This window comes from Oncorhynchus clarkii, unplaced genomic scaffold (assembly GCF_045791955.1).
Source record: "Oncorhynchus clarkii lewisi isolate Uvic-CL-2024 unplaced genomic scaffold, UVic_Ocla_1.0 unplaced_contig_9596_pilon_pilon, whole genome shotgun sequence".
Classification (NCBI taxonomy): domain Eukaryota; kingdom Metazoa; phylum Chordata; class Actinopteri; order Salmoniformes; family Salmonidae; genus Oncorhynchus; species Oncorhynchus clarkii.
This window is the reverse complement of record NW_027257954.1, coordinates 137,759-163,393: the sequence shown is the minus strand read 5'-3', so window position 1 is coordinate 163,393 and position 25,635 is coordinate 137,759. Positions and strand designations below refer to the sequence as shown.

Here is a 25,635-nt window from a genome sequence, read left to right as displayed (position 1 = left end):
CAGTCTCCATCTATCTCTGCCTGTCATCAGACATCGCTTCAGTCTCCATCTATCTCTGCCCGTCATCAGACATAGCTTCAGTCTCCATCTATCTCTGCCTGTCATCAGACATTGCTTCAGTCTCCATCTATCTCTGCCTGTCATCAGACATCGCTTCAGTCTCCATCTATCTCTGCCCGTCATCAGACATCGCTTCAGTCTCCATCTATCTCTGCCTGTCATCAGACATTGCTTCAGTCTCCATCTATCTCTGCCCGTCATCAGACATTGTGTGTTGATCTTGCTAACCTCGCTTCACATCACCCCGCTTGGAAAACAACCCATCTGGATTTTTATAAAAGACATGAATCAGAAGATATTGTTTCCTAGACAATGCTTTTCTCCAGCCGGCCACCAGCCGCCATCTTCCTTCCTCCCTGTGTATATCTTCTCTCTCCTGATCAAGGTATCCTTGTGAATGACAAATACTAATCAGACTCCCACTTACTCCCACTGGTGTGGCTCACCCTCTCTCTTATACAGGCACGGCTACACACTGTGTTCTTATTTCTCACTGCAGTAATATTGTGCCTGTGGCTCTCTGTCTGCTTTCTCCTGTACGTCATTCTGCTAACCCAGATGCTACCCCGGGCAACAAGCTAACAACCCCGGGCAACAAGCTAACAACCCCAGACAACAAGCTAACTTAGCGGTGGTGGTTTAGAAAGAGGTTGCTAGTGATGACACCCCATTGATCCAGATGTTCCCCACCATAGTACAACAACTCCCCCACACCAACTACCAAAACTATCACCCCACTGGCCGTTATGACCCCCGTGGAAATTACAACAACGATGATGAAGACGACGAGGAAGATGAGGAGGAAGAAGACCCATTCGCTGGGTATAGAGGCTACCCACCTCAGTACTACCAGCCCAGTTACCCTCACCCCCCTGCACACCCTGCACCCCAATCCCACTCCCAGGACACTGAGCTAAGGTCCCCAGGGATAATGATGAGCCGTTTCTCCAGAGACGTGGTCACACAGAGAAGAGCCACCGCTAACACAGCCCAGACAGGACAGACAGACCAGACTGGACAGACAGGACAGACAGACCAGACTGGACAGAGGAGCGATGCTGCAGCAGATACTGAAGGAGAGGTGGAGGTGATTGGAGAAGTCCAGACAGGACAGACTGGACAGAGGAGCGATGTTGCAGCAGATTCTGAAGGAGAGGTGGAGGTGATTGGAGAAGTCCAGACTGGACAGACAGTCCAACCACCTCTCTATGTCCCTGTGGGTTGATGAAGATGTCAAAAATATGTTCGGTATGCGTCAGTTGCCCCCGTGTCGCTAGCCAGGGTCTCCTGTATGCTATTCCTGTATGAGAGCGCTGTCAGATTAGGATATACCTAAAAAAGTGCCTGATTTCTGTAAATGCTGGTGTGTGGGATGTAGGGGGACTGAGGAAGACAAGCTATCCCCAGTGACGTACATTAAAATCACTTACCTTTCTAGTGAAGTTGCATGCAGCCTTTCAGCCAGCGCATCGAGGATGACTGGACTGTGTCTTTTGGGTTGATGTGACATAAAGTCAAACGTCTTTTTGTAATTTGAGATTATGAACGGGTGACATTTGAACAGTCTGTCAGCTCTTTATAACCATGTGTCATTTACATTACAGTGCTTCCATGTTGACTTGACCCTCAATCTTTAAGTTGTCAAGCCAGTTCTCACAATGATTCTTCAGTATTTGTGTACAGTGTCCTCTCTTCTTGATTTAATATGATACATTGTGACCTCTGTTGAAGCAGCCCCCCCCCCCCCCCCCCCCCACTGTTATTGTACGATGAGGAATTTGTTTTTTTTTTAAGTATGCCTAAACTTTAAGGAACCAAACTTTAACCACTGTCCTATCAAAGAAAACTACAGCTATTGTAAGACTCTCAAGCGTTCTTGTCCAATCGTCCTGTTATCACATTGTTGATTGACATGGTCTTGTCCAATCGTACTGTTATCACATTGTTGATTGACATGGACTTGGACTTGGTCTTGTCCAATCGTACTGTTATCACATTGTTGATTGACTTGGTCTTGTCCAATCGTACTGTTATCACATTGTTGATTGACTTGGTCTTGTCCAATCGTACTGTTATCACATTGTTAATTGACATGGACTTGGACTTGGTCTTGTCCGACTGGGTGTTAGTTTCGCTTACTCTCGTCACAGGCAACGACAGAGGTGGTGCTGGAATGACTTGTGATGAGCGCCACAAATCTGAAGTTTAATGTTTTCCTTATTGCCTTTCCCAATTTGTTGTTGTTGTTATTATGATGATTATGCAACGTGGTGCCCGTCCACTGTGAGGAGAGTGTTGAATATAGTTAGGCCTGTGGTCTAATTTGTGTTTTTGGACAGAAATGGAATTCCGAATGTAGAACTAACAGGTACCAGTGACATGTCTCATCAGACCAGACCACCAAACCTTTGAAACTGATTTAGGAAGTTATTTATTTATACTTTATTATTTGTTTTATAACCAATAAAACTGTAATTCAACAGTGTTCTGTAGCTCGGTGTTTGATTAGTAGGGCCTGTTTGACATGTGACTCACTGTCCACCATGGGTAGGGCCTGTGAGAACTAGGTATAAGTTCTGTTGTCTGATTGACATGTGACTCACTGTCCACCACGGGTAGGGCCTGTGACAACTAGGTATAAGTCAGTGGCGGTTGGTGCCGTTGAAGATGAGGGAGGACCATTTATTTTCTCATGAGCACAGCCTTATTTCTATTACAGCATATTGGATGACTGTCATTCATATTCCATTCACCCAGCTCAATATAACAGTGACAGGTTTAGGCCCCTACATGATACTCTAATTGTTCCTATACCCATCATGATGTTGATACAACCTAGACTATGAATTAAAGATTACAACGTAGGTGCACACAGGTTGAGAGAAAGTGTTTGGACGGACAGTGACACGTTCAATACTGCCTTGAACACTCTTGCCTGCATCTAGCTGATCTAGAGTGTAGTCATTAGTCCAACAGTTGCAAAGAAGAGTTTTTATTGGACAAATTCAGGTATGTTTATCCCCGTTTCGTTCCGTTTAAGAAACGTTTTTCCCAACAGAAATCGCTGGAAATGAATACACCGCTGTTCACATGTAAACACAGGTCACATTCGTAGCAGCCACGTTGTATTCTCTCAAAACTCTGCTCTCTCCTCCTCTCACCTTTTCCCTTCGTTTGGACTTGCAATGCACAACACATCAACTGTATATGACCAGGCAAAAAAAAAAACTTTCCAAGCCAAACCATGTCATAACTGCTACACACAGCCTACATCGTTGCCACGGTATTAGCCAAAGTACCGTCCTAGTAAAACAAAGCCAATAGAACTAATTAGTAACGCGTTAGTAAACCTGCTACAATCATGCAGTAACTTTACAGTCAGTTAGCAGTTACACCGGCGGGACCCATTGGCGATACATTTGTAAAACCAAAAGTTTACTTTGACTTGGAAGAGTTCCAGTGTTGTGTTGGATAACCATAGCCAGCTAGCTAACATAGCATCCCTCTCTGTTGGATAACCATAGCCAGCTAGCTAACATAGCATCCCTCTCTGTTGGATAGTCATAGCCAGCTAGCTAACATAGCATCCCTCTCTGTTGGATAACCATAGCCAGCTAGCTAACATAGCATCCCTCTGTGTTGGATAACCATAGCCAGCTAGCTAACATAGCATCCCTCTCTGTTGGATAACCATAGCCAGCTAGCTAACATAGCATCACTCTCTGTTGGATAGTCATAGCCAGCTAGCTAACATAGCATCCCTCTCTGTTGGATAGTCATAGCCAGCTAGCTAACATAGCATCCCTCTGTTTGAGTAGGCTAAACTAGCTAGCTGCATTTGCTAGCTAAGTAAGTGAAACTGAAAAACACTCGCTCTCTTGCTTCTCCTTCATTTTGGAAGAAATTAATTTGTTCAACACTGTTCAACTATTGTCTTTCTCTCTCTTTGAGTCAACTACTCGTCATATTTTATGCAGTGCTAACTATCTGTAGCTTATAGTTTCAGAACTAGATTTATTCTCTGATCCTTTGATTGGGTGGACAACATGTCAGTTCTTCCTGCAAGAGCTCTGATAGGTTGGAGGACGTCCTCTGAAAGTTGTCATAATTGCTGTGTAAGTGTATGGAAGGGGGGTGAGAACTATGAGCCTCCTAGGTTTTGTATTGAAGTCAATGTACCCAGAGGAGGACGGAAGCTAGCTGTCCTCCGGCTACAGAGTGCTGCTGAGACTACTGTAGACCTTCATTGCAAAACAATGTGTTTTAATCAATTATTTTGTGACGTGAATATATTTAGCATAGTTTAATCTAAAAAGGATAACTTTAAAAAAAAAAGGTTTTACAATTGTCATTTTTATGAAATTCACTGAGGACGGTCCTCCTCTGATATAGGTTCAGTTGCCTCACTGCCTTCTACAAACAATATGTTTCTTCTTTCAAAAGAACAGCAGGCCTCCCATCAACTGCTTCTCTAGAGAATGAGACATTTTCCCTGTCACAGCCAAAATGGGGTTGTCTTTGACAGGTAAATCTGGCTTCATTTGAACAGGACCACTTGAGTCCAGTTGATTCTTCAAGTCCAGTCAACGCAGTGTGTCAGACAGTGCTGCCGTCTGTGGTAAACACCAGTGAAGCCAAACTAGAAAACGTTGCCGACTACCCAGTCTAAAAAAAAAAGAGCCCAACGACTATAGTATCACGCTTACTGTTGAGGTACATTTCCACAATGGTTTCCTTTAGGGGCCACCAGACATCAAAAGGCTATGCTGGCATTATAAAAAAGGTCTCGGAGGCATCTGAAATCAATTAAGGTCGAAGTGTGGTCGAATTAGAGGAGAGATCAGACTTCAGAAGAGACTGCAGAAATGGTCTGTGTGGCTGGTAGGCAAAGAATCTCCACTTTAATATTCTCTCAAATACAACAGAACTAAAAGGCAGCTGACCGCAGCCGATGCTCGAGTCCCAACTGGCACCCTAATCCCTGTATAGTGCACTACTTTTGATCAGAGCCCTGGTCTAAAGTAGTGCACTATACAGGGGAATAGGGGACTGTTTGGGACTCACTCAATTAATCTCTCACTGCAGCTGAGGTTGAATGAAACACACGCAAGTCTATTTTTTTTAACTCATCAAACTTTCACCACAGAAAGAATGAAATATACATCATGATTTATTCTCACGGAAAAAAAAGAAAAACAAAACGGTTGACAAGAGAACTAGTTTTATTTTTGTACATTATTTGGAACGACAGAAAAAGGTTTGTGGTGTGTATAGTAAATGTCACCAGGATGTAAATGCCAGTACAAGTAACAGGACAGAAGAAGAAGAAGGCGCCTAGCAACAGCCTTCTGATGGATCACTTCATCCTGTAGTCTTCAGGTCTGCAGATAGAACAACACGGACATTACAACTCAGTCATGTAGAACAGCAACATAAATGTCATCTCAATAAGAATAACCTGTAGAAGGTTGAATGAAATATCACCGTGGTAACTATCATGTAAGCAATATGGTCTTAAAGCAGAAACAGAAGACAGTTATTACTAAGTAAAGTAGCTCTACTATTCACAACAAACAACTTTATATTGTATTACATTAGTATGTGTTGACGGTATTAGATTGAGACCATGTCCAGAGTGCTTGGTGAGTGTTGATGTGATGTCAGTCAGTGAATATCAACTAGGTCTTTAATAAAAAGGGCCAGGATTGGTTTGACCTTGAACATCACCAGAGGTCAATTACATCGCTGGAATTCCAGGCCTGAATGGGCTCACTGATTGGTTCTTAAGATTAGATCAGTAAACAGAGAAACACATCATTTATCACAATACACTGTCCTGACAGGACTATATACTGATGACTGCTAGGGCTGACAAGACTATATACTGATGACTGCTAGGGCTGACAGTGTCCTGACAGGGCTATATTCTGATGACTGCTAGAGCTGACAGTACTATATACTGATGACTGCTAGGGCTGACAGTGTCCTGACAGGGCTATATACTGATGACTGCTAGGGCTGACAGTACTATATACTGATGACTGCTAGAGCTGACAGTACTATATACTGATGACTGCTAGGGCTGACAGTGTCCTGACAGGGCTATATACTGATGACTGCTAGGGTGGACAGTGTCCTGACAGGACTATATACTGATGACTGCTAGGGTGGACAGTGTCCTGACAGGGCTATATTCTGATGACTGCTAGGGTGGACAGTGTCCTGACAGGACTATATACTGATGACTGCTAGGGCGGACAGGACTATATACTGATGACTGCTAGGGCGGACAGTGTCCTGACATGACTATATACTGATGACTGCTAGGGCTGACAGGACTATATACTGATGACTGCTAGGGCTGACACTGTCCTGACAGGACTATATACTGATGACTGCTAGGGTGGACAGTGTCCTGACAGGACTATATTCTGATGACTGCTAGGGTGGACACTGTCCTGATAGGACTATATACTGATGACTGCTAGGGCGGACAGTGTCCTGATATGACTATATACTGATGACTGCTAGGGCTGACAGTGTCCTGACAGGGCTATATTCTGATGACTGCTAGAGCTGACAGTACTATATACTGATGACTGCTAGGGCTGACAGTGTCCTGACAGGACTATATACTGATGACTGCTAGGGTGGACAGTGTCCTGACAGGACTATACACTGATGACTGCTAGGGTGGACAGTGTCCTGACAGGGCTATATTCTGATGACTGCTAGGGTGGACAGTGTCCTGACAGGGCTATATTCTGATGACTGCTAGGGTGGACAGTGTCCTGACAGGACTATATACTGATGACTGCTAGGGTGGACAGGACTATATACTGATGACTGCTAGGGCTGACACTGTCCTGACAGGACTATATACTGATGACTGCTAGGGCTGACAGTACTATATACTGATGACTGCTAGGGCTGACACTGTCCTGACAGGACTATATACTGATGACTGCTAGGGTGGACACTGTCCTGACAGGACTATATACTGATGACTGCTAGGGGTGACAGTGTCCTGACAAGACTATATACTGATGACTGCTAGGGCGGACAGTGTCCTGACAGGACTATATACTGATGACTGCTAGGGTGGACAGGACTATATACCGATGACTGCTAGGGCTGACAGTGTCCTGACAGGACTATATACTGATGACTGCTAGGGTGTCCTGACAGGACTATATACTGATGACTGCTAGGGTGGACAGGACTATATACCGATGACTGCTAGGGCTGACAGTGTCCTGACAGGGCTATATACTGATGACTGCTAGGGTGGACAGTGTCCTGACAGGACTATATACTGATGACTGCTAGGGCTGACAGTGTCCTGACAGGGCTATATTCTGATGACTGCTAGGGTGGACACTGTCCTGACGGGCTATATTCTGATAACTGCTAGGGTGAGATACACTGATGAGCAGAGTACTATGGGAAATGTAGTTTACAAAGTGGAGTTGTTGCCTGAAACAGATTCCCTATTCTTTCTCAGACTCCCGTCTGTATAGACAGGTTGACAGATAAAAATCACTGTTTTGTTTCCAAGTCTAGATCATTAAAATGTGTTCTATCATCAATTACATTTAGGGTTTTTATTGTCCCCTTGACGTTTTCTTTCTGAACGTGGAGTGTTCCTTGAACACGGTGTTACTGTATAAAGAATTCAACATGGAGCCTACTCCCTATTTTAAAATGGAAACCACCTGAGGTGATGTTTCACCCACCAGACATCACACTATTCATCTCAACGTTTTCATGTGAAAGAAAAGGACCGTCTCTGCTCAAGTCTTTGAGAAAATAAAAAAAACATCTTTAAAAAAAGGATTGTTAACAAGTTTCATAAAGTCTCCTCCTTTATAAGTTGGTCTTCGTATTAAAAACAGCACTTCTCAGCAGCAGTAAAAAACCCTAATAGAATACAGCTTTAGAACACATGTTCTGCTCTTACCTTGAATGACACGTTCCAAAATGGCACCCGGTTCCCTTTATAAAGGGCCCAGGTCAAAAGTAGGGCACTACATAGGGAAAAGGGTGCCCTTTTGGGACACAGACTTTGTGTAATGTCATGAGAAAGGTAGGATTGGGACAATTAACTTGAGATTGATGATATTCGCACGCAAAGTGAGGGGAATTAAATAAAAGGCTACATTTCCTCACTGGATGGAAAAACGTGAGGGTCGTGACAAATGTCAATTTAATCTTCTTTTGGAAAATATTGCTCGCTAAACCCAAAAAAAGAAATTCCATGAATGTAATTAATTTGAGTGAGCTGGGTTAGCTACAGGGTTAGTGTTGATTGAAATGTAGGCTACCTTATAAGTGTGATACATATGTCTAGACAGGCTTTTCACGTTGAAATGGAGGAGTAGATTATATAGATCATATACATTCCAGACGGAAAGGCAATCAACTGGGAAAACGCGGTCGGGTACAGGTGTCTCCTTTCAATAGCTAGTGACTGTACGTCTGGGGCTCCTCCTTTCTATAGCTAGTGACTGTACGTCTGGGGCTCCTCCTTCAGGGCAGGTCTAGCTAGCTATCCTTCAAAGTGAGGCCACAGTATAGCAACCTGCGGTTCAGGGCAGGTCTAGCTAGCCATCCTTCACAGTGAGGCCACAGTATAGCAGCCTGCGGTTCAGGGCAGGTCTAGCTATCCATCCTTCACAGTGAGGACACAGTATAGCAGCCTACGGTTCAGGGCAGGTCTAGCTAGCCATCCTTCACAGTGAGGCCACAGTATAGCAGCCTGCAATTCAGGGCAGGTCTAGCTATCCATCCTTCACAGTGAGGCTACAGTATAGCAGCCTGCGGTTCAGGGCAGGTCTAGCTAGCCATCCTTAACAATGAGGCCACAGTATAGCAGCCTGCGGTTCAGGGCAGGTCTAGCTAGCCATCCTTCACAGTGAGGCCACAGTATAGCAACCTGCGGTTCAGGGCAGGTCTAGCTAGCCATCCTTAACAATGAGGCCACAGTATAGCAGCTTGCGGTTCAGGGCAGGTCTAGCTAGCCATCCTTCACAGTGAGGCCACAGTATAGCAGCCTGCGGTTCAGGGCAGGTCTAGCTAGCCATCCTTCACAGTGAGGCCACAGTATAGCAGCCTGCGGTTCAGGGCAGGTCTAGCTAGCCATCCTTCACAGTGAGGCAGCCTCCCTAGCTACAGTATAGCTCACAGTGGGTTAGAAATGAAGGCCACAGTATAGCAGGCTATGTTTCAGGGCAGGGAGGCTGGCAGACCATCCCTCACAGTGACTGAGCCTGGCACCGTAGCCTTGGCTGGGCAACGTGCCTCACCACATTAACAAAAGTGGAAAAGTGCCACTGAATCAGGGGCAGAGCTACTCACTGAGACACATCATACTTCACTCCTGTGGGAGAATATAGTGGGCCTGGCTGTCTCAACCCGCCACGGACTACATGAGGTAAATACATATTTACGATAATGCCAATCCCATTTCTATTAGGCTTACCGGGGCTTGCAAATCTAACCAGACTATTTATTCAGAGATTGTTTACACTGAGCCACAGAGGCAGTCGGTGAAAATGTCTGAGCAAAAACCAGCCACTAATCAGAGTGGATTCCAGAAACCATAGAGCTTGTCTTAGCTTAGAGTAGACCCATCTTAGTAGATTGCAGACGGATGACAATGAGACAAATTGCAACTAGGACATCAACAGTATGATGCTATCCTAGCTATCGGACATCAACAACATGATGATATCCTAGCTATAGGACATCAACAACATGATGATATCCTAGCTATAGGACGTCAACAACATGATGCTACCCTAGCTATAGGACCTCAACAATATGATGCTACCCTAGCTATAGGACCTCAACAATATGATGCTATCCTAGCTATAGAACATCAACAACATGATGCTATCCTAGCTATAGAATATCAACAACATGATGCTATCCTAGCTATAGAACATCAACAACATGATGCTATCCTAGCTATAGGACATCAACAACATGATGCTAGCCTAGCTATAGAATATCAACAACATGATGCTATCCTAGCTATAGAACATCAACAACATGATGCTATCCTAGCTATAGGATATCAACAACATGATGCTAGCCTAGCTATAGAATATCAACAACATGATGCTATCCTAGCTATAGAACATCAACAACATGATGCTATCCTAGCTATAGGACATCAACAATATGATGCTATCCTAGCTATAGAACATCAACAACATGATGCTATCCTAGCTATAGAACATCAACAACATGATGCTAGCCTAGCTATAGAATATCAACAACATGATGCTATCCTAGCTATAGAACATCCACAACATGATGCTATCCTAGCTATAGAACTAAGTACAGTAGTCGTTATTTTGATAGTTCCATTCTCCTCTCCTGCTGTGGAAACAAACCACTACACCAGTTAACACCCTGTAAACACTACACCAGTTAACACCCTATAACCACCCTGTAACCACTACACCAGTTAACACCCTGTAACCACGACACCAGTTAACACCCTATAACCACTACACCAGTTAACACCCTGTAACCACTACACCAGTTAACACCCTGTAACCACTACACCAGTTAACACCCTGTAACCACTACACCAGTTAACACCCTGTAACCACTACACCAGTTAACACCCTGTAACCACTACACCAGTTAACACCCTATAACCACTACACCCTATAACCACCCTGTAACCACTACACCAGTTAACACCCTGTAACCACTACACCAGTTAACACCCTGTAACCACGACACCAGTTAACACCCTGTAACCACTACACCAGTTAACACCCTATAACCACTACACCAGTTAACACCCTATAACCACTACACCAGTTAACACCCTGTAACCACTACACCAGTTAACACCCTGTAACCACTACACCAGTTAACACCCTATAACCACTACACCAGTTAACACCCTATAACCACTGCACCAGTTAACACCCTATAACCACTACACCAGTTAACACCCTGTAACCACTACACCAGTTAACACCCTGTAACCACTACACCAGTTAACACCCTGTAACCACTACATCAGTTAACACCCTATAACCACTACACCAGTTAACAACCTATAACCACTACACCAGTTAACACCCTATAACCACTACACCAGTTAACACCCTATAAACACTACACCAGTTAACACCCTGTAACCACGACACCAGTTAACACCCTATAAACACTACACCAGTTAACACCCTGTAACCACGACACCAGTTAACACCCTGTAAACACTACACCAGTTAACACCCTGTAACCACCACACCAGTTAACACCCTGTAACCACTACACCAGTTAACACCCTACATCACTACATCAAGTCACTGTTAAGCTTCATTTCTCCCTTCTGTGTTATTCCAAGTGAGTTATAGCTGCAGTCCATTTGAGTATGTGTGATCAGAATCGCAGATTCCCCCTGAACCTCAGCAGCAGCAGCCTTCTCCCAGTACGCCAAATATTACACTACAAGAATGATGTCACGGAATTCTGGAATGTCACTGTTTTCTGTCAGGTTGAAAACTCCAAATTTCCTTTCATTTACAGACAGGAAGTAATGTAGTGGCTGTTCTGGCCGTCTCATTATCACGTCAGTGTCTATTTCCTGTGTGATGTGTTTTAATGGACACGCTCTGTAGGGTCGTCCTGACCAATCACTGCGGTGGTTACTAGAGAAACCCCATATAAACATACTGCTCTCTATAAAACCCTCCTCGGTTCCACTGCTCATTGGGGTGAATTACTGGCCTCGTAAAAAGTTAGCATGAATTCGATTACAGAGTACCTCTCTAGTATTTCAATACGACTTTAAAAGGAAAGATCTTAAGTGCATTAACACACGTGGGGTGTCAAGTGTTTGAAAAAGTGGAGGTTCACAGTCTCAATCTTGAGAGAAACATCAACAATCCCAACGGGGTTCCATCTTGAGTCCTCAGTCACCACTCTACAGCGTGTGTGTGTGTGTGTGTGTGTGTGTGTGTGTGTGTGTGTGTGTGTGTATGAGAGGTCAGTCCATGGCCCAGACCACCATTTCCCCCTCATTGAGCCATACACTTACTTAACTCTACAGGAACATGACAGATCGCGTTTCAACAGGCCGTGCTCTTTATCATAATGGAATCATTTGTCAGGCCGGTAACAAGAACCCGTTTCTCACATCAATAAAGAGGAAGACGGTGCTATACTTCTCCCATCCTTACTTACCGGTAATAACAGAAGTAGGTTTCACACGAACACACACAAAAAGGTTTTATCCCGTTCTTCACTAAATAATTATTTTGGGTTTCTACTAGTTATTTGAATGTTTGTGGTAAGCTAAAGCTAGCGTAACATTTAGGTCATAAAATGCTTAAAGATTTATAAAATGCTTAAAGATTTGTCCGCTCTGGTAGAGAGCAGTATCATAAGGCATTTAACTGCGTCACGGCTGATATGAATAGCAGGCTGTGGACTTGAGGAACGATGGATCACTGCCATGGCTGAAGGAACACAGCAGTCTGTAGTGGAACTATGGTATGTGTCTGTTCCTCTATAAACCAGTCTGTTCCACTATAAACCAGTCTGTTCCTCTATAAACCAGTCTGTTCCTCTATAAACCAGTCTGTTCCACTATAAACCAGTCTGTTCCTCTATAAACCAGTCTGTTCCTCTATAAACCAGTCTGTTCCTCTATAAACCAGTCTGTTCCACTATAAACCAGTCTGTTCCTCTATAAACCAGTCTGTTCCTCTATAAACCAGTCTGTTCCTCTATAAACCAGTCTGTTCCACTATAAACCAGTCTGTTCCTCTATAAACCAGTCTGTTCCTCTATAAACCAGTCTGTTCCTCTATAAACCAGTCTGTTCCTCTATAAACCAGTCTGTTCCTCTATAAACCAGGTTGTTCTAAATGAGCTAGAGATTCAGCGCAGGCCCGGGGTGGAGAGAGCTGTGTGTGTGTGAGGATATGTGGGTGTGATTAAGGATGGTGTGTGTGTGAAGATGTGAGAGAGAGGGTTTGTGTGTGTTTGCACATATGTGTCCATGGAGGAAGACTGGGAGAAGAAGGTACTCACGGGGTCCACAGAGTGGGGAAGGCTTCTCGCTCCTCCTGGCTGTACTCATTCAGCCTGCGAGGGATCTCTCTGGGCTGAGGCAGCTCCTCCGTCAGGTTCAGAAGGATGTCCTCAGGAAGATCCTGCCATACAATTACATACAACAGTCATTTCATGGATCTGTATGGCACCTAGGCTCTAGCCAGGGACAGGAACACAGTCTTAGGTTTGTAGGTGTCTTCACTTTTCAGAGGGAAAACACACCTGGGTTAGAGAGAGGTGCAAGTCAATGGGAAATAAGACTTTAATATTTATATACCGTATAATGAGAAGCTAGAGTCAGACTAGACTTGTCTAAATGCTTTACCACAATGGAAACAAGTCAGACTCGCGTTTATTGGAAACAAGTCAGACTCGCGTTTATTGGAAACAAGTCAGACTCGCGTTTATTGGAAACAAGTCAGACTCGCGTTTATTGGAAACAAGTCAGACTCGCGTTTATTGGAAACAAGTCAGACTTGCGTTGATTGGAAACAAGTCAGACTTGCGTTGATTGGAAACAAGTCAGACTTGCGTTGATTGGAAACAAGTCAGACTTGCGTTTATTGGAAACAAGTCAGACTTGCGTTTATTGGAAACAAGTCAGACTTGTGTTAATCGGAAACAAGTCAGACTTGTGTTATCGCTGATATTTCTATGTCTGTTCTGCTTGTTCTTGGCTGAATGTGTCATCATTTAAGATGATTAAACAAATTCAAATCAATCAAATCAACATGTCAAGACATATTCAGTCCACAACGGGAGAATAAAGACCAGTTATTTTATCTTCAGGGAAGAGGTGTCGTGTGTGGCGTCATTCTTTTTACTAAAACTTCTCATTTCATTTTCACACATATTAGATGTGAAAGTCTTAAAAGACAAGTCTCACATCTTCAGGGAAGAGGTGTAGCCGTTGCATCATGGTCCTTCTGGAGAGGTTCCTAGGCAGCATCCCGTACACTGCCAGCTTCACAATCTGGAGGAAGAAGAGGAAGATAGAAGAAGAGTGGACTCTGGATCCAGCGCTTGGATAGGCTACTCAGATTCAGTCCCTAATGGCACACTAGTGCACTATATAGGGAATCCTAGATCACTATATAGGGAATCCTAGATCACTATATAGGGAATCCTAGCGCACTATACAGGGAATCCTATTGAATTATATAGGGAATCCTAGATCACTATATAGGGAATCCTAGATCACTATATAGGGAATCCTAGATCACTATATAGGGAATCCTAGATCACTATATAGGGAATCCTAGATCACTATATAGGGAATCCTAGATCACTATATAGGGAATCCTAGATCACTATACAGGGAATCCTATTGAATTATATAGGGAATCCTAGATCACTATATAGGGAATCCTAGATCACTATAAAGGGAATCCTAGATCACTATATAAGGAATCCTAGATCACTATACAGGGAATTCTAGATCACTATATAGGGGATCCTAGATCACTATATAGGGAATCCTAGATCATTATATAGGGAATCCTAGATCACTTTACAGGGAATCCTAGCGCACTGTATAGGGAATAGGGTGCCATTTGGGACACTAACACAGACATTTGATATAAGACAGTTGGAGCAGGGTTGTCATGGTTACAGCTCTGGAGAAGAACAAGGTTGAGGTCCATCATTGAACCTTTGATATGTCTCCAGTGGTGACCAGTGGAGATCCTGTTAGGTCCAGACGGGGATACTACTAAGCAGGATCAATGAGTCAGCCAGCTAACTTCCCTCATTTGTTTTTAGAAGTATATACTTGAAAACGGGCATGGTCTAATTTACCCAACATCCAAAAACACATAAGTTTAGCTTTCTTAATGAAACTGAAAAACAATAGATATTTCTGGCTGTTCATCAAAGTTAGCTGGCTAAATAATTGATTCTTCTTTGTACAAAACCCCTCAGGTCTGTTCTCTATGACCCTGTCCAGAAACAACCCCTCTATTTACCCCTATCCCCTAGAGACACTTGGGTGGATCTGATAGAAGGTACTAGATTAAGCAATATGGTAATATCTCCTCTACCTTACCCTCTCTAGATAGTAAAGAGTCTCCCCTGTAGACAACTTTATATACCCCTGCAATATTCTCCTAACATTTTAACAAGCTGGTTCTATTCCTCGTATCACTCCCTCACTCTGTGGTGTGACACATATTCAGGGTTTCTTGGAGCGATGTGTCACGATCGCCAACTGGTAGCAAATCATTTAGGTCATGTGAAAAAAATGGTGTTATCCTTGAACTAATACCCTGAATGCTCAGCTCGGGGAAGGCAGGTGGCCTAGTGGTTAGAGCGTTGGGCCAGTAACCGAAAGGTTGCTGGATCGAATCCCTGAGCTGACAAGGTAAAAACCTGTCCTTTTGCCCCTGAACAAGGCAGGTAACCCATTGTTCCCTGGTAGGCCGTCATTGTAAGTAATCATTTGTTCTTAACTGACTTTAAATAAAGTTTACATAAAATGTGCCTCTGCCCCTCCTTGCTCCCAGCTGCCCCCCCCCACCCCTCCCTGCTCCCAGCTGCCCCCCCCCCCACCCCTCCCTGCTCCCAGCTGCCCCCCCCCACCCCTCCCTGCTCCCAGCTGCCCCCCCCCCCCCCCCTCCCTGCTCCCAGCTGCCCCCCCCCGCCCCTCCCTGCTCCCAGCTGCCCCCCCCCCGCCCCTCCCTGCTCCCAGCTGCCCCCCCCCGCCCCTCCCTGCTCCCAGCTGTCCCCCCCGCCCCTCCCTGCTCCCAGCTGTCCCCCCCCGCCCCTCCCTGCTCCCAGATGTCCCTCCTCTGCCCCTCCCTGCTCCCAGCTGCCCCTCCTCTGCCCCTCCCTGCTCCCAGCTGCCCCTCCTCTGCCCCTCCCTGCTCCCAGCTGCCCCTCCTCTGCCCCTCCCTGCTCCCAGCTGCCCCTCCTCTGCCCCTCCCTGCTCCCAGCTGCCCCCCCCCCGCCCCTCCCTGCTCCCAGCTGCCCCCCCCCCACCCCTCCCTGCTCCCAGCTGCCCCCCCCCGCCCCTCCCTGCTCCCAGCTGCCCCCCCCCGCCCCTCCCTGCTCCCAGCTGCCCCCCTCCCCGCCCCTCCCTGCTCCCAGCTGCCCCCCCCCCGCCCCTCCCTGCTCCCAGCTGCCCCCCCCCCGCCCCTCCCTGCTCCCAGCTGCCCCCCCCCGCCCCTCCCTGCTCCCAGCTGCCCCCCCCCCCGCCCCTCCCTGCTCCCAGCTGCCCCCCCCCCCGCCCCTCCCTGCTCCCAGCTGCCCCCCCCCCCCCCGCCCCTCCCTGCTCCCAGCTGCCCCCCCCCCCCGCCCCTCCCTGCTCCCAGCTGCCCCCCCCGCCCCTCCCTGCTCCCAGCTGCCCCCCCCCCGCCCCTCCCTGCTCCCAGCTGCCCCCCCCCCCGCCCCTCCCTGCTCCCAGCTGCCCCCCCCCGCCCCTCCCTGCTCCCAGCTGTCCCCCCCCGCCCCTCCCTGCTCCCAGCTGTCCCCCCCCGCCCCTCCCTGCTCCCAGATGTCCCTCCTCTGCCCCTCCCTGCTCCCAGCTGCCCCTCCTCTGCCCCTCCCTGCTCCCAGCTGTCCCTCCTCTGCCCCTCCCTGCTCCCCCTCCTCTGCCCCTCCTTTTACCCTCCTCTGCCCCTCCCTGCTCCCAGCTGCCCCCCCCCACCCCTCCCTGCTCCCTGCTGCCCCCCCCACCCCTCCCTGCTGCCCCCTTCCCACCCCTCCCTGCTCCCAGCTGCCCCCTCCACCCCTCCCTGCTCCCAGCTGCCCCCCCACACCCACCCCTCCCTGCTCCCAGCTGCCCCCCCGCACCCCTCCCTGCTCCCAGCTGCCCCCCCCGCCCCTCCCTGCTCCCAGCTGCCCCCCCCGCCCCTCCCTGCTCCCAGCTGCCCCTCCTCTGCCCCTCCCTGCTCCCAGCTGCCCCTCCTCTGCCCCTCCCTGCTCCCCCTCCTCTGCCCCTCCCTGCTCCCAGCTGCCCCTCTGCCCCTCCCTGCTCCCAGCTGCCCCTCCCTGCTCCCAGCTACCCCTCCCTGCTCCCAGCTGCCCCTCCTCTGACCCTCCCTGCTCCCAGCTGCTCCTCCTCTGTCCCTCCTCTGCCCCTCCCTCCTTCCATTGGCAAACCAACCATCAAAATGACATGTTATTCCTACATAACCGTCCACCACTCAGATCCATCCTCTGCAATAAGAAAACCAAGTGAGGGGAAGAAAAATCCAAATGTCCCAAAGAAGTAAAAATCTCTTAATATTTGACTTTCTCTCATCTACCATTTCCAACTTAATCCCTTCATACATATCTATCCCCTGTGAAAATTAAATCAGTCCTACTCCTGTTAAATGACGACCGTGGTGTGTGGAAGACAGATGTGTGTTGTATAGGGACACCATCCGTCACCACGGCTACAGAAGGTGGATGTCACCCCGACGTGATGATTACCCACAATTACCTCTGATAGATTCTCCCCCCGTTGGAATAACTCAGCTAGAGACATGCATCCATCTCATTAATGGAGGTGTAACGTGCTAGAGGAACCTGAGGAGGGCTGGGGGGGGGGGGGGGGAGAGGAGGGCTGGAGACGGGAGGGGGGAGAGAGGAGGGCTGGGGGGAATGGACCAACCGTTTCCAGCTACAATAGTCATTTACAACATTAACAATGTCTACACTGTATTTCTGATCAATTTGAAATTGACAAAAAAATGTTGCTTTTCTTTAAAAAAACAAGGACATTTCTTAGTGACCCTGAAAGGTAGTGTATATGGGGCTTAGCTACAGGTACATTTCCTCAGTGAACCACTTGGGATGGCACTGTTGAAACATTCATGTATTTGAGGCAACACAAACAAAAAGTATACACTAAAACATAATTAAGACCATCCATCTAAATAAGAGCAAGGCAGAGAGGAGAGAAAACATATATAGCTGAATTTAACCTGAAATGGGTTTAGTTTTATTCCTTGAAAAAGTGAATCTCTGGGTTGTATAAATAAGCTGTGCTGCTGTTCCTTTATCTTCCTGCACACCCAGCTAGGCCTTTCTCCAGATTACAGCAGACATTCTCCTAAAGGTCTAATCGTCTGACAGACCTGCATCAGCAGAGATCCTGTGTGTCTGTGATAATACACAAGTGTCTCTGTCTGAAATCCTCCCTGATGATCCTGCAGGGGAACACTCCCCCTCTGGAACCAGAGGGACGGGAGACTTACAAGGACAGACAATTCATTACACCATAATTCATTCTCTCTCTCTCTCTCTCTCACACCAGCGGGCCATTTGTAACCTTCATAGACAAAACACGTCACACAACTGTGGGACAGCTCATATTTCATCACATGAACATCGATACATAACAGCAATGCAAAATGCAACTGCTGTCCTGAACGACATGAAATTCTGACATTTTTATGAAATGCAGCTTCATCCCGGCCTAGGAATGAAACTTTAAAGGCTGAAGTTACTGTACAGGTACACCTGAGAACAGACTGCAGTGGCCCTACCAATAAAACAGTAGTTAACTCACCGGTCAGTTTATTAGGTACACCATCCTGTTCACGTAAACGGATCGCTCCTACAGACAGTGAGTCGTGACGTGGCTGTGGCTTGCTCTATAAAACAGTAGTTAACTCACCGGTCAGTTTATTAGGTACACCATCCTGTTCACGTAAACGGATCGCTCCTACAGACAGTGAGTCGTGACGTGGCTGTGGCTGGCTCTATAAAGCAGGCAGACAGGCATCGAGGCATTCAGTTACCCTTCTATTGAACGTTAGAACGGGCAAAACCAGTGACCTCAGCGACTTTGAGCGCGGTATGATCGTCGGCGCCAGGCTCGCCGGACCCACCAGTACCTCAGAAATGGCCGCATTCCTGGGCGTTTCACACACGACAACGTCTAGAGTTTACTGGGACAAACACAAAACATCCAGTCAGATGTAGTCCTGTAAACCAGCTGGTTGATGAGAGAGGTGGAAGGAGAAGGAGAAGGATGGTGCAAGCCGACAGGCAGGCCACAAACAGACAAATAACAGCACAGTGTTGAACAGCATCTCAGAACGCTCATCTCGTCGCTGCCTGTCATGGATGGACTGTTGCAGCGGACGACCACACCGGGTTCCACTCCCATCAGCTAATAACAAGAAGAAGTGTCTCCAGTGGGCACATGATCACCAAACACTTGAGAAGTGGAAAAACATTCTCTGGTCCGACGAATCGCGGTTTCTGTTGAGTCAAGCTGATGGCCAATCAGAGTCCTGATGGTGTCAATGGTACAGGCTGGTTGCTGTGGTGTACCGCCATCGAATCTGCAGCAACTGCGTGATGCCATCGCGTCAACATGGACCAACATCCCTGTGGAATGTTCCCGAAGAATTCCGGCTGTTCTGGAGGCAAAGGGTGGGGTCCGACTCGGTACTAGACGAGTGTACCTAATAAACGGACTCTCAATACTTACCGCTTTGGGGTCTTTCAAATGTAGCTGGGTGGCTGTGACTTGTTTAAATCCACCCGGGTACCTTTGGGAAAGAAACAAGACTGGATTTAGAGGAAGACACACTTTTGTATGACAACCAACTCTACACACATAGGCTTAGTCAACCACATCACTCATTACACACATAGGTTTAGTCAACCACATCACTCTACACACATAGGCCTAGTCAACCACATCACTCTACACACATAGGCCTAGTCAACCACATCACTCTACACACATAGGCCTAGTCAACCACATCACTCTACACACATAGGCCTAGTCCACCACATCACTCTACACACATAGGCCTAGTCAACCACATCACTCTGCACACATAGGCCTAGTCAACCACATCACTCTACACACATAGGCTTAGTCAAACACATCACTCATTACACAGATCAGTTCACATGCTCCATGTTTTCAACAAAGTTCTTCTTGATTGATGAGTAAACAGAATAACAAATGGTTTGTGTTCACTGGTTAATTCCATGTGTGACAGACAGACAGTCTGAGGCAAGGCCTTACTGGGTGTGAGAGGAGTACATCTTCTGCTCCCATTTGTTCCCAGAGAAGGCTATGTGTCTGCTGTTCATGACTACTACATGGTCTCCAACATCACCTGAGGAACACAGAGACACGTGCTCATTAGAAAACATCACAAACTCCAAAGAAACATATTTTTCTGACATGTTCCAAGGGATGTTCTTTAGCTCCTTTCAAAAGATTATCAAGGAATGCAGGAAAATAATCATCATTTGACTGCCTGCCAACACAACAAAAAGGTGGTTTCTGAATTAGATATAATGGGTAGAGAATTATAGATGACTAAGTGGTTGACTTGCAGGTAGCCTAGTGGTTAGAGTGGAGGGACGGCAGGTAGCCTAGTGGTTAGAGTGTAGGGACGGCAGGTAGCCTAGTGGTTAGAGTGGAGGGACGGCAGGCAGCCTAGTGGTTAGAGTGTAGGGACGGCAGGTAGCCTAGTGGTTAGAGTGTAGGGACGGTAGGTAGCCTAGTGGTTAGAGTGTAGGGACGGTAGGTAGCCTAGTGGTTAGAGTGTAGGGACGGCAGGTAGCCTAGTGGTTAGAGTGTAGGGACGGTAGGTAGGCTAGTAGTTAGAGTGTAGGGGCGGTAGGTAGCCTAGTGGTTAGAGTGTAGGGACGGCAGGTAGCCTAGTGGTTAGAGTGTAGGGACGGCAGGTAGCCTAGTGGTTAGAGTGTAGGGACGGCAGGTAGCCTCGTGGTTAGAGTGTAGGGACGGCAGGTAGCCTAGTGGTTAGAGTGTAGGGACGGTAGGTAGGCTAGTAGTTAGAGTGTAGGGGCGGTAGGTAGCCTAGTGGTTAGAGTGTAGGGACGGCAGGTAGCCTAGTGGTTAGAGTGTAGGGACGACAGGTAGCCTAGTGGTTAGAGTGTAGGGACGGCAGGTAGCCTCGTGGTTAGAGTGTAGGGACGGCAGGTAGCCTCGTGGTTAGAGTGTAGGGACGGCAGGTAGCCTCGTGGTTAGAGTGTAGGGACGGCAGGTAGCCTAGTGGTTAGAGTGTAGGGACGGTAGGTAGCCTAGTGGTTAGAGTGTAGGGACGGCAGGTAGCCTAGTGGTTAGAGTGTAGGGGCAGGCAGGTAGCCTAGTGGTTAGAGTGTGGGGACGGCAGGTAGCCTAGTGGTTAGAGTGTAGGGACGGCAGGTAGTCTAGTGGTTAGAGTGTAGGGACGGCAGGTAGCCTAGTGGTTAGAGTGTAGGGACGACAGGTAACCTAGTGGTTAGAGTGTAGGGACGGCAGGTAGCCTAGTGGTTAGGGTGTAGGGACGACAGGTAACCTAGTGGTTAGAGTGTGGGGACGGCAGGTAGCCTAGTGGTTAGAGTGGAGGGGCGGCAGGTAGCCTAGTGGTTAGAGTGTAGGGACGGCAGGTAGCCTAGTGGTTAGAGTGTAGGGACGGCAGGTAGTCTAGTGGTTAGAGTGTAGGGACGGCAGGTAGCCAAGTGGTTAGAGTGTAGGGACGACAGGTAACCTAGTGGTTAGAGTGTAGGGACAACAGGTAACCTAGTGGTTAGAGTGTAGGGACGGCAGGTAACCTAGTGGTTAGAGTGTAGGGACGGCAGGTAGCCTAGTGGTTAGAGTGTAGGGACGGTAGGTATCCTAGTGGTTAGAGTGTAGGGACGACAGGTAACCTAGTGGTTAGAGTGTAGGGACGGCAGGTAGCCTAGTGGTTAGAGTGGAGGGACGGCAGGTAGCCTAGTGGTTAGAGTGTAGGGACGGCAGGTAGCCTAGTGGTTAGAGCGTTGGACCAGTAACCGAAAGGTTGCTGGATTGAATTCCCGAGCTGACAGGTAAAATATGACGTTCTGCACCTGAACAAGGCAGTTAACCCACTGTTCCCCGGGCGCCGATGACGTAGATGTCAATTAAGGCAGCCCCCCGCATCTCTCTAATTAAGAGTGGTTGGGAGAAACGACAGTCCATCATTACATTTAGAGATGAAGGTCAGTTAATCAGGAAGATTTTAAGAACTTTTAACAGTTTCTTCAAGTGCAGTCGCTAAAACCATCAAGTGTTATAAAGAAACTGGCTCTCATGAGGACCACTACAGGAAAGGAAGACACAGAGTTACCTCTGCTGCAGAGGATACGTTCGTTAGTTACCAGCCTCAGAAATTGCAGCCCAAATAAATGCTTCACAGGAGTTCAAGTAATGGACATCTCAACATCAACTGTTCAGAGGAGAACAGTTGATGTTCAGGCCTTCATGGTTGTATTGCTGCAAAGAAACCACTACTAAAGGACACCAATAAGAAGAAATGTGCTAGGGCCAAGAAACACGAGCAATGGACATTAGACCGGTGGAAATCTGTCCTTTGATCTGATGAGTCCAACGTTTAGATGTCTGGTCCCAACCACTCTGTCATTGTGAGACGCAGAGTAGGTGAATGGAGCATGGATGAGCTGGTGACACTGTCTGTGATTTAATTAGAATTCAAGGCACACTTAACACACGTAATCAGCATGGCTACCACAGCATTCTGCAGTGATACGCCATCCCGCCTGGTTTGCCCTTAGTGGGACTATCATTTGTTTTTTAACAGGACAATGACCCAACACACCTCCAGGCTGTGTAAGGGCTATTTGACCAAGAACGAGAGTGATGGAGTGCTGCATCAGATGACCTGGGCTCCACAATCAGCAACCTCAACCCAATTGAGATGGTTTGAGATGAGTTGGACCACAGAGTGAAGGAAAAGCAGCCAACAAGTGCTCAGCATATGTGGGAACTCCTTCAAGACTGTCAGAAAAGCATTCCAGGTGAAGCTGGCTGAGAGAATGCCAAGAGTGTGAAAAGCTGTCATCAAGGCAAAGGGTGGCTACTTTGAAGAACCTAACATATATTTTGATTTGTTTAACACTTTGTTTGGTTACTACATGATTCCATATGTGTTATTTCATAGTTGTGATGTCTTCACTATTATTATACAATGTAGAAAAAAGTAAAAAATTAAGAAAAATGAATGAGTAGGTGTGTCCAAACTTTTGACTGGTACTATATAAAACAAGAGAATAAACCCTTCTTAGTTAGAATGGTCATTCAACAACCAGCATGAAACATTTAATAGAATAGGTCAAACAGAGTCATAGAATAGGACTCCAGCCGTTAACAGAGCACAGCTCCAGGGATGAGGGGAAAGTAATGGGACATGGTTCTCTATCCCTCAGGGTCCCTGCCCACAGACAACCGTTAACAGAGCACAGCTCCAGGGATGAGGGGAAAGTAATGGGACATGGTTCTCTATCCCTCAGGGTCCCTGCCCACACACAACCGTTAACAGAGCACAGCTCCAGGGATGAGGGGAAAGTAACGGACATGGTTATCTATCCCTGCCCACACACAACCATTAACAGAGCACAGCTCCAGGGATGAGGGGAAAGTAATGGGACATAGTTCTCCATCCCTCAGGGTCCCTGCCCACACACAACCATTAACAGAGCACAGCTCCAGGGATGAGGGGAAAGTAATGGGACATGGTTCTCTATCCCTCAGGGTCCCTGCCCACAGACAACCGTTAACAGAGCACAGCTCCAGGGATGAGGGGAAAGTAATGGGACATGGTTCTCTATCCCTCAGGGTCCCTGCCCACACACAACCATTAACAGAGCACAGCTCCAGGGATGAGGGGAAAGTAATGGGACATAGTTCTCCATCCCTCAGGGTCCCTGCCCACACACAACCATTAACAGAGCACAGCTCCAGGGATGAGGGGAAAGTAATGGGACATGGTTCTCTATCCCTCAGGGTCCCTGCCCACACACAACCATTAACAGAGCACAGCTCCAGGGATGAGAGGAAAGTAATGGACATGGTTCTCCATCCCTCAGGGTCCCTGCCCACACACAACCGTTAACAGAGCACAGCTCCAGGGATGAGGGGAAAGTAACGGACATGGTTCTCCATCCCTCAGGGTCCCTGCCCACACACAACCGTTAACAGAGCACAGCTCCAGGGATGAGGGGAAAGTAACGGACATGGTTCTCCATCCCTCAGGGTCCCTGCCCACACACAACCGTTAACAGAGCACAGCTCCAGGGATGAGGGGAAAGTAACGGACATGGTTCTCTATCCCTGCCCACACACAACCGTTAACAGAGCACAGCTCCAGGGGTGAGGGGAAAGTAATGGACAGGGTTCTCTATCCCGAGGAGCTGCCGAGTGGCGCAGTGGTGTAAGGCACTCTATCTCAGTGCAAGAGGCATCACTATAGTACCAGGTTCGAATCCAGGCTGTATCACATTGGGAGTCCCATAGGGCGGCGCACAATTGCCCCAGCGTTGGCCAGGTTTGGCCGGGGTAGGTTGTCATTGTAAATAAGAATTTGTTAACTGACTTGCCTGGTTAAAGGTTACACATGTCCCTCAGGGTCTCTGTCCACACATAGACCTTCACATCAGGTGACGAGGCATTCACCTCACAGTCAAATCAAATTAGTGTGAATAGACACAGGTTTTGAAGGAATGCTAAAGGCAGTTGATGAAAAATAAGTGGTGTGTGGGTACTATGCCTTCTGGTTATGTGCATGGTTGGAGTCTATTGGTTTCACAGTGATACTTTAGCGCCACCATGTGGTCATTGTTATGGCCACTAACAATATGTCCTGGCTGGCTGTGAAGAAAACCTAAAATGAAATACTCAAATCAACTGCAGACTGTATTGCCCAGTCACACACATTCAGGAAAACACATCATTTCTAAAACGGGCATACTAGCTAGCTGTCTACTTACTCAGTGCATGGTAGATAGGTTTGTGTTTCCCCTGTAGCCTGATTGCACACATAGTGGCAATCTTCCCTGGAGGCTGCATCCGAGCGTCTATCAGGTACCACGACCTGGCAAAGGTAGCCCATTGCTAAATACGGGGGAACAGAGAGAGAGATCAAGTCAATTCAGAGTTTCAGACACAGTAGTAGCACAGCTTCCCTCATCAACACACAGTTGTCAGCTCTCAAGCCACAAACATGTAGCTGCAGGCTGGCTTGGGCACACGGATTATATTCATACAATAAATCATTGCAAGAAAAGATCCCACTGTAATTTAAGACTACGATTAATAAAGAGATTAGCTAACGTTAGCTACATTTACCATCGGATAGCGATGAGTTTTGCATATAACTGACACATTTACACATTTAATGCTGGTTCTAAATACAATTACGTATAAAAAATAAAGTATTACCTGGGCAGATTTAGTAAAACTGGACATACTACTTGAATTACGAGCACATCATTCCAGATTGACCCCCAATGTGAGCAGATGGTGCAGCGTTGTATTGAGTCGAAACATGGATAAAAGAACTCCGTTCCTGGGTCCAAATTGTAAATCTGTTCCTGAAATCCTGAATGGATAACTAGTACATTTTCGGTGAATAATATGTAACCGATGATATTGGTATATTTTAGCGAGAAAACCATCAAAGAATATGCCAAACAATATTTGGTTTTGATAATATCGCTCATGGTCATTAAACATGTATTTTCCCGCCGGTTGTATTTTGAAGTCGCGCCTTG

At 47.1% G+C, this 25,635-nt stretch overlaps 2 protein-coding genes across 2 annotated transcripts in view; one reads left to right on the top strand and one right to left on the bottom strand.

Annotated features, from left to right (window-relative positions):
- LOC139394234 (collagen alpha-1(XIV) chain-like) overlaps positions 1-1,798 on the top strand; it is a 229,138-nt gene extending 227,340 nt beyond the window's left edge. Inside the window, exon 48 of the mRNA XM_071142256.1 lies at positions 756-1,798. Coding sequence (XP_070998357.1) covers positions 756-1,285 — 530 coding nt within the window. The 3' untranslated portion in view covers positions 1,286-1,798. The remainder of the gene's footprint in view (positions 1-755) is intronic.
- Positions 1,799-5,264: 3,466 nt separating this feature from the next.
- LOC139394237 (large ribosomal subunit protein uL13m-like) lies at positions 5,265-25,402 on the bottom strand. Its single transcript, XM_071142259.1, has 7 exons — positions 25,304-25,402; positions 24,853-24,976; positions 20,120-20,213; positions 19,571-19,631; positions 14,033-14,119; positions 13,126-13,247; positions 5,265-5,441 (listed from the first exon to the last, which is right to left on the bottom strand). Exons 1-7 carry the CDS (start codon positions 25,328-25,330, stop codon positions 5,417-5,419), a joined length of 540 nt encoding a protein of 179 aa, XP_070998360.1. The 5' UTR covers positions 25,331-25,402; the 3' UTR covers positions 5,265-5,416.
- Between the last annotated feature and the right edge of the window lie 233 nt (positions 25,403-25,635).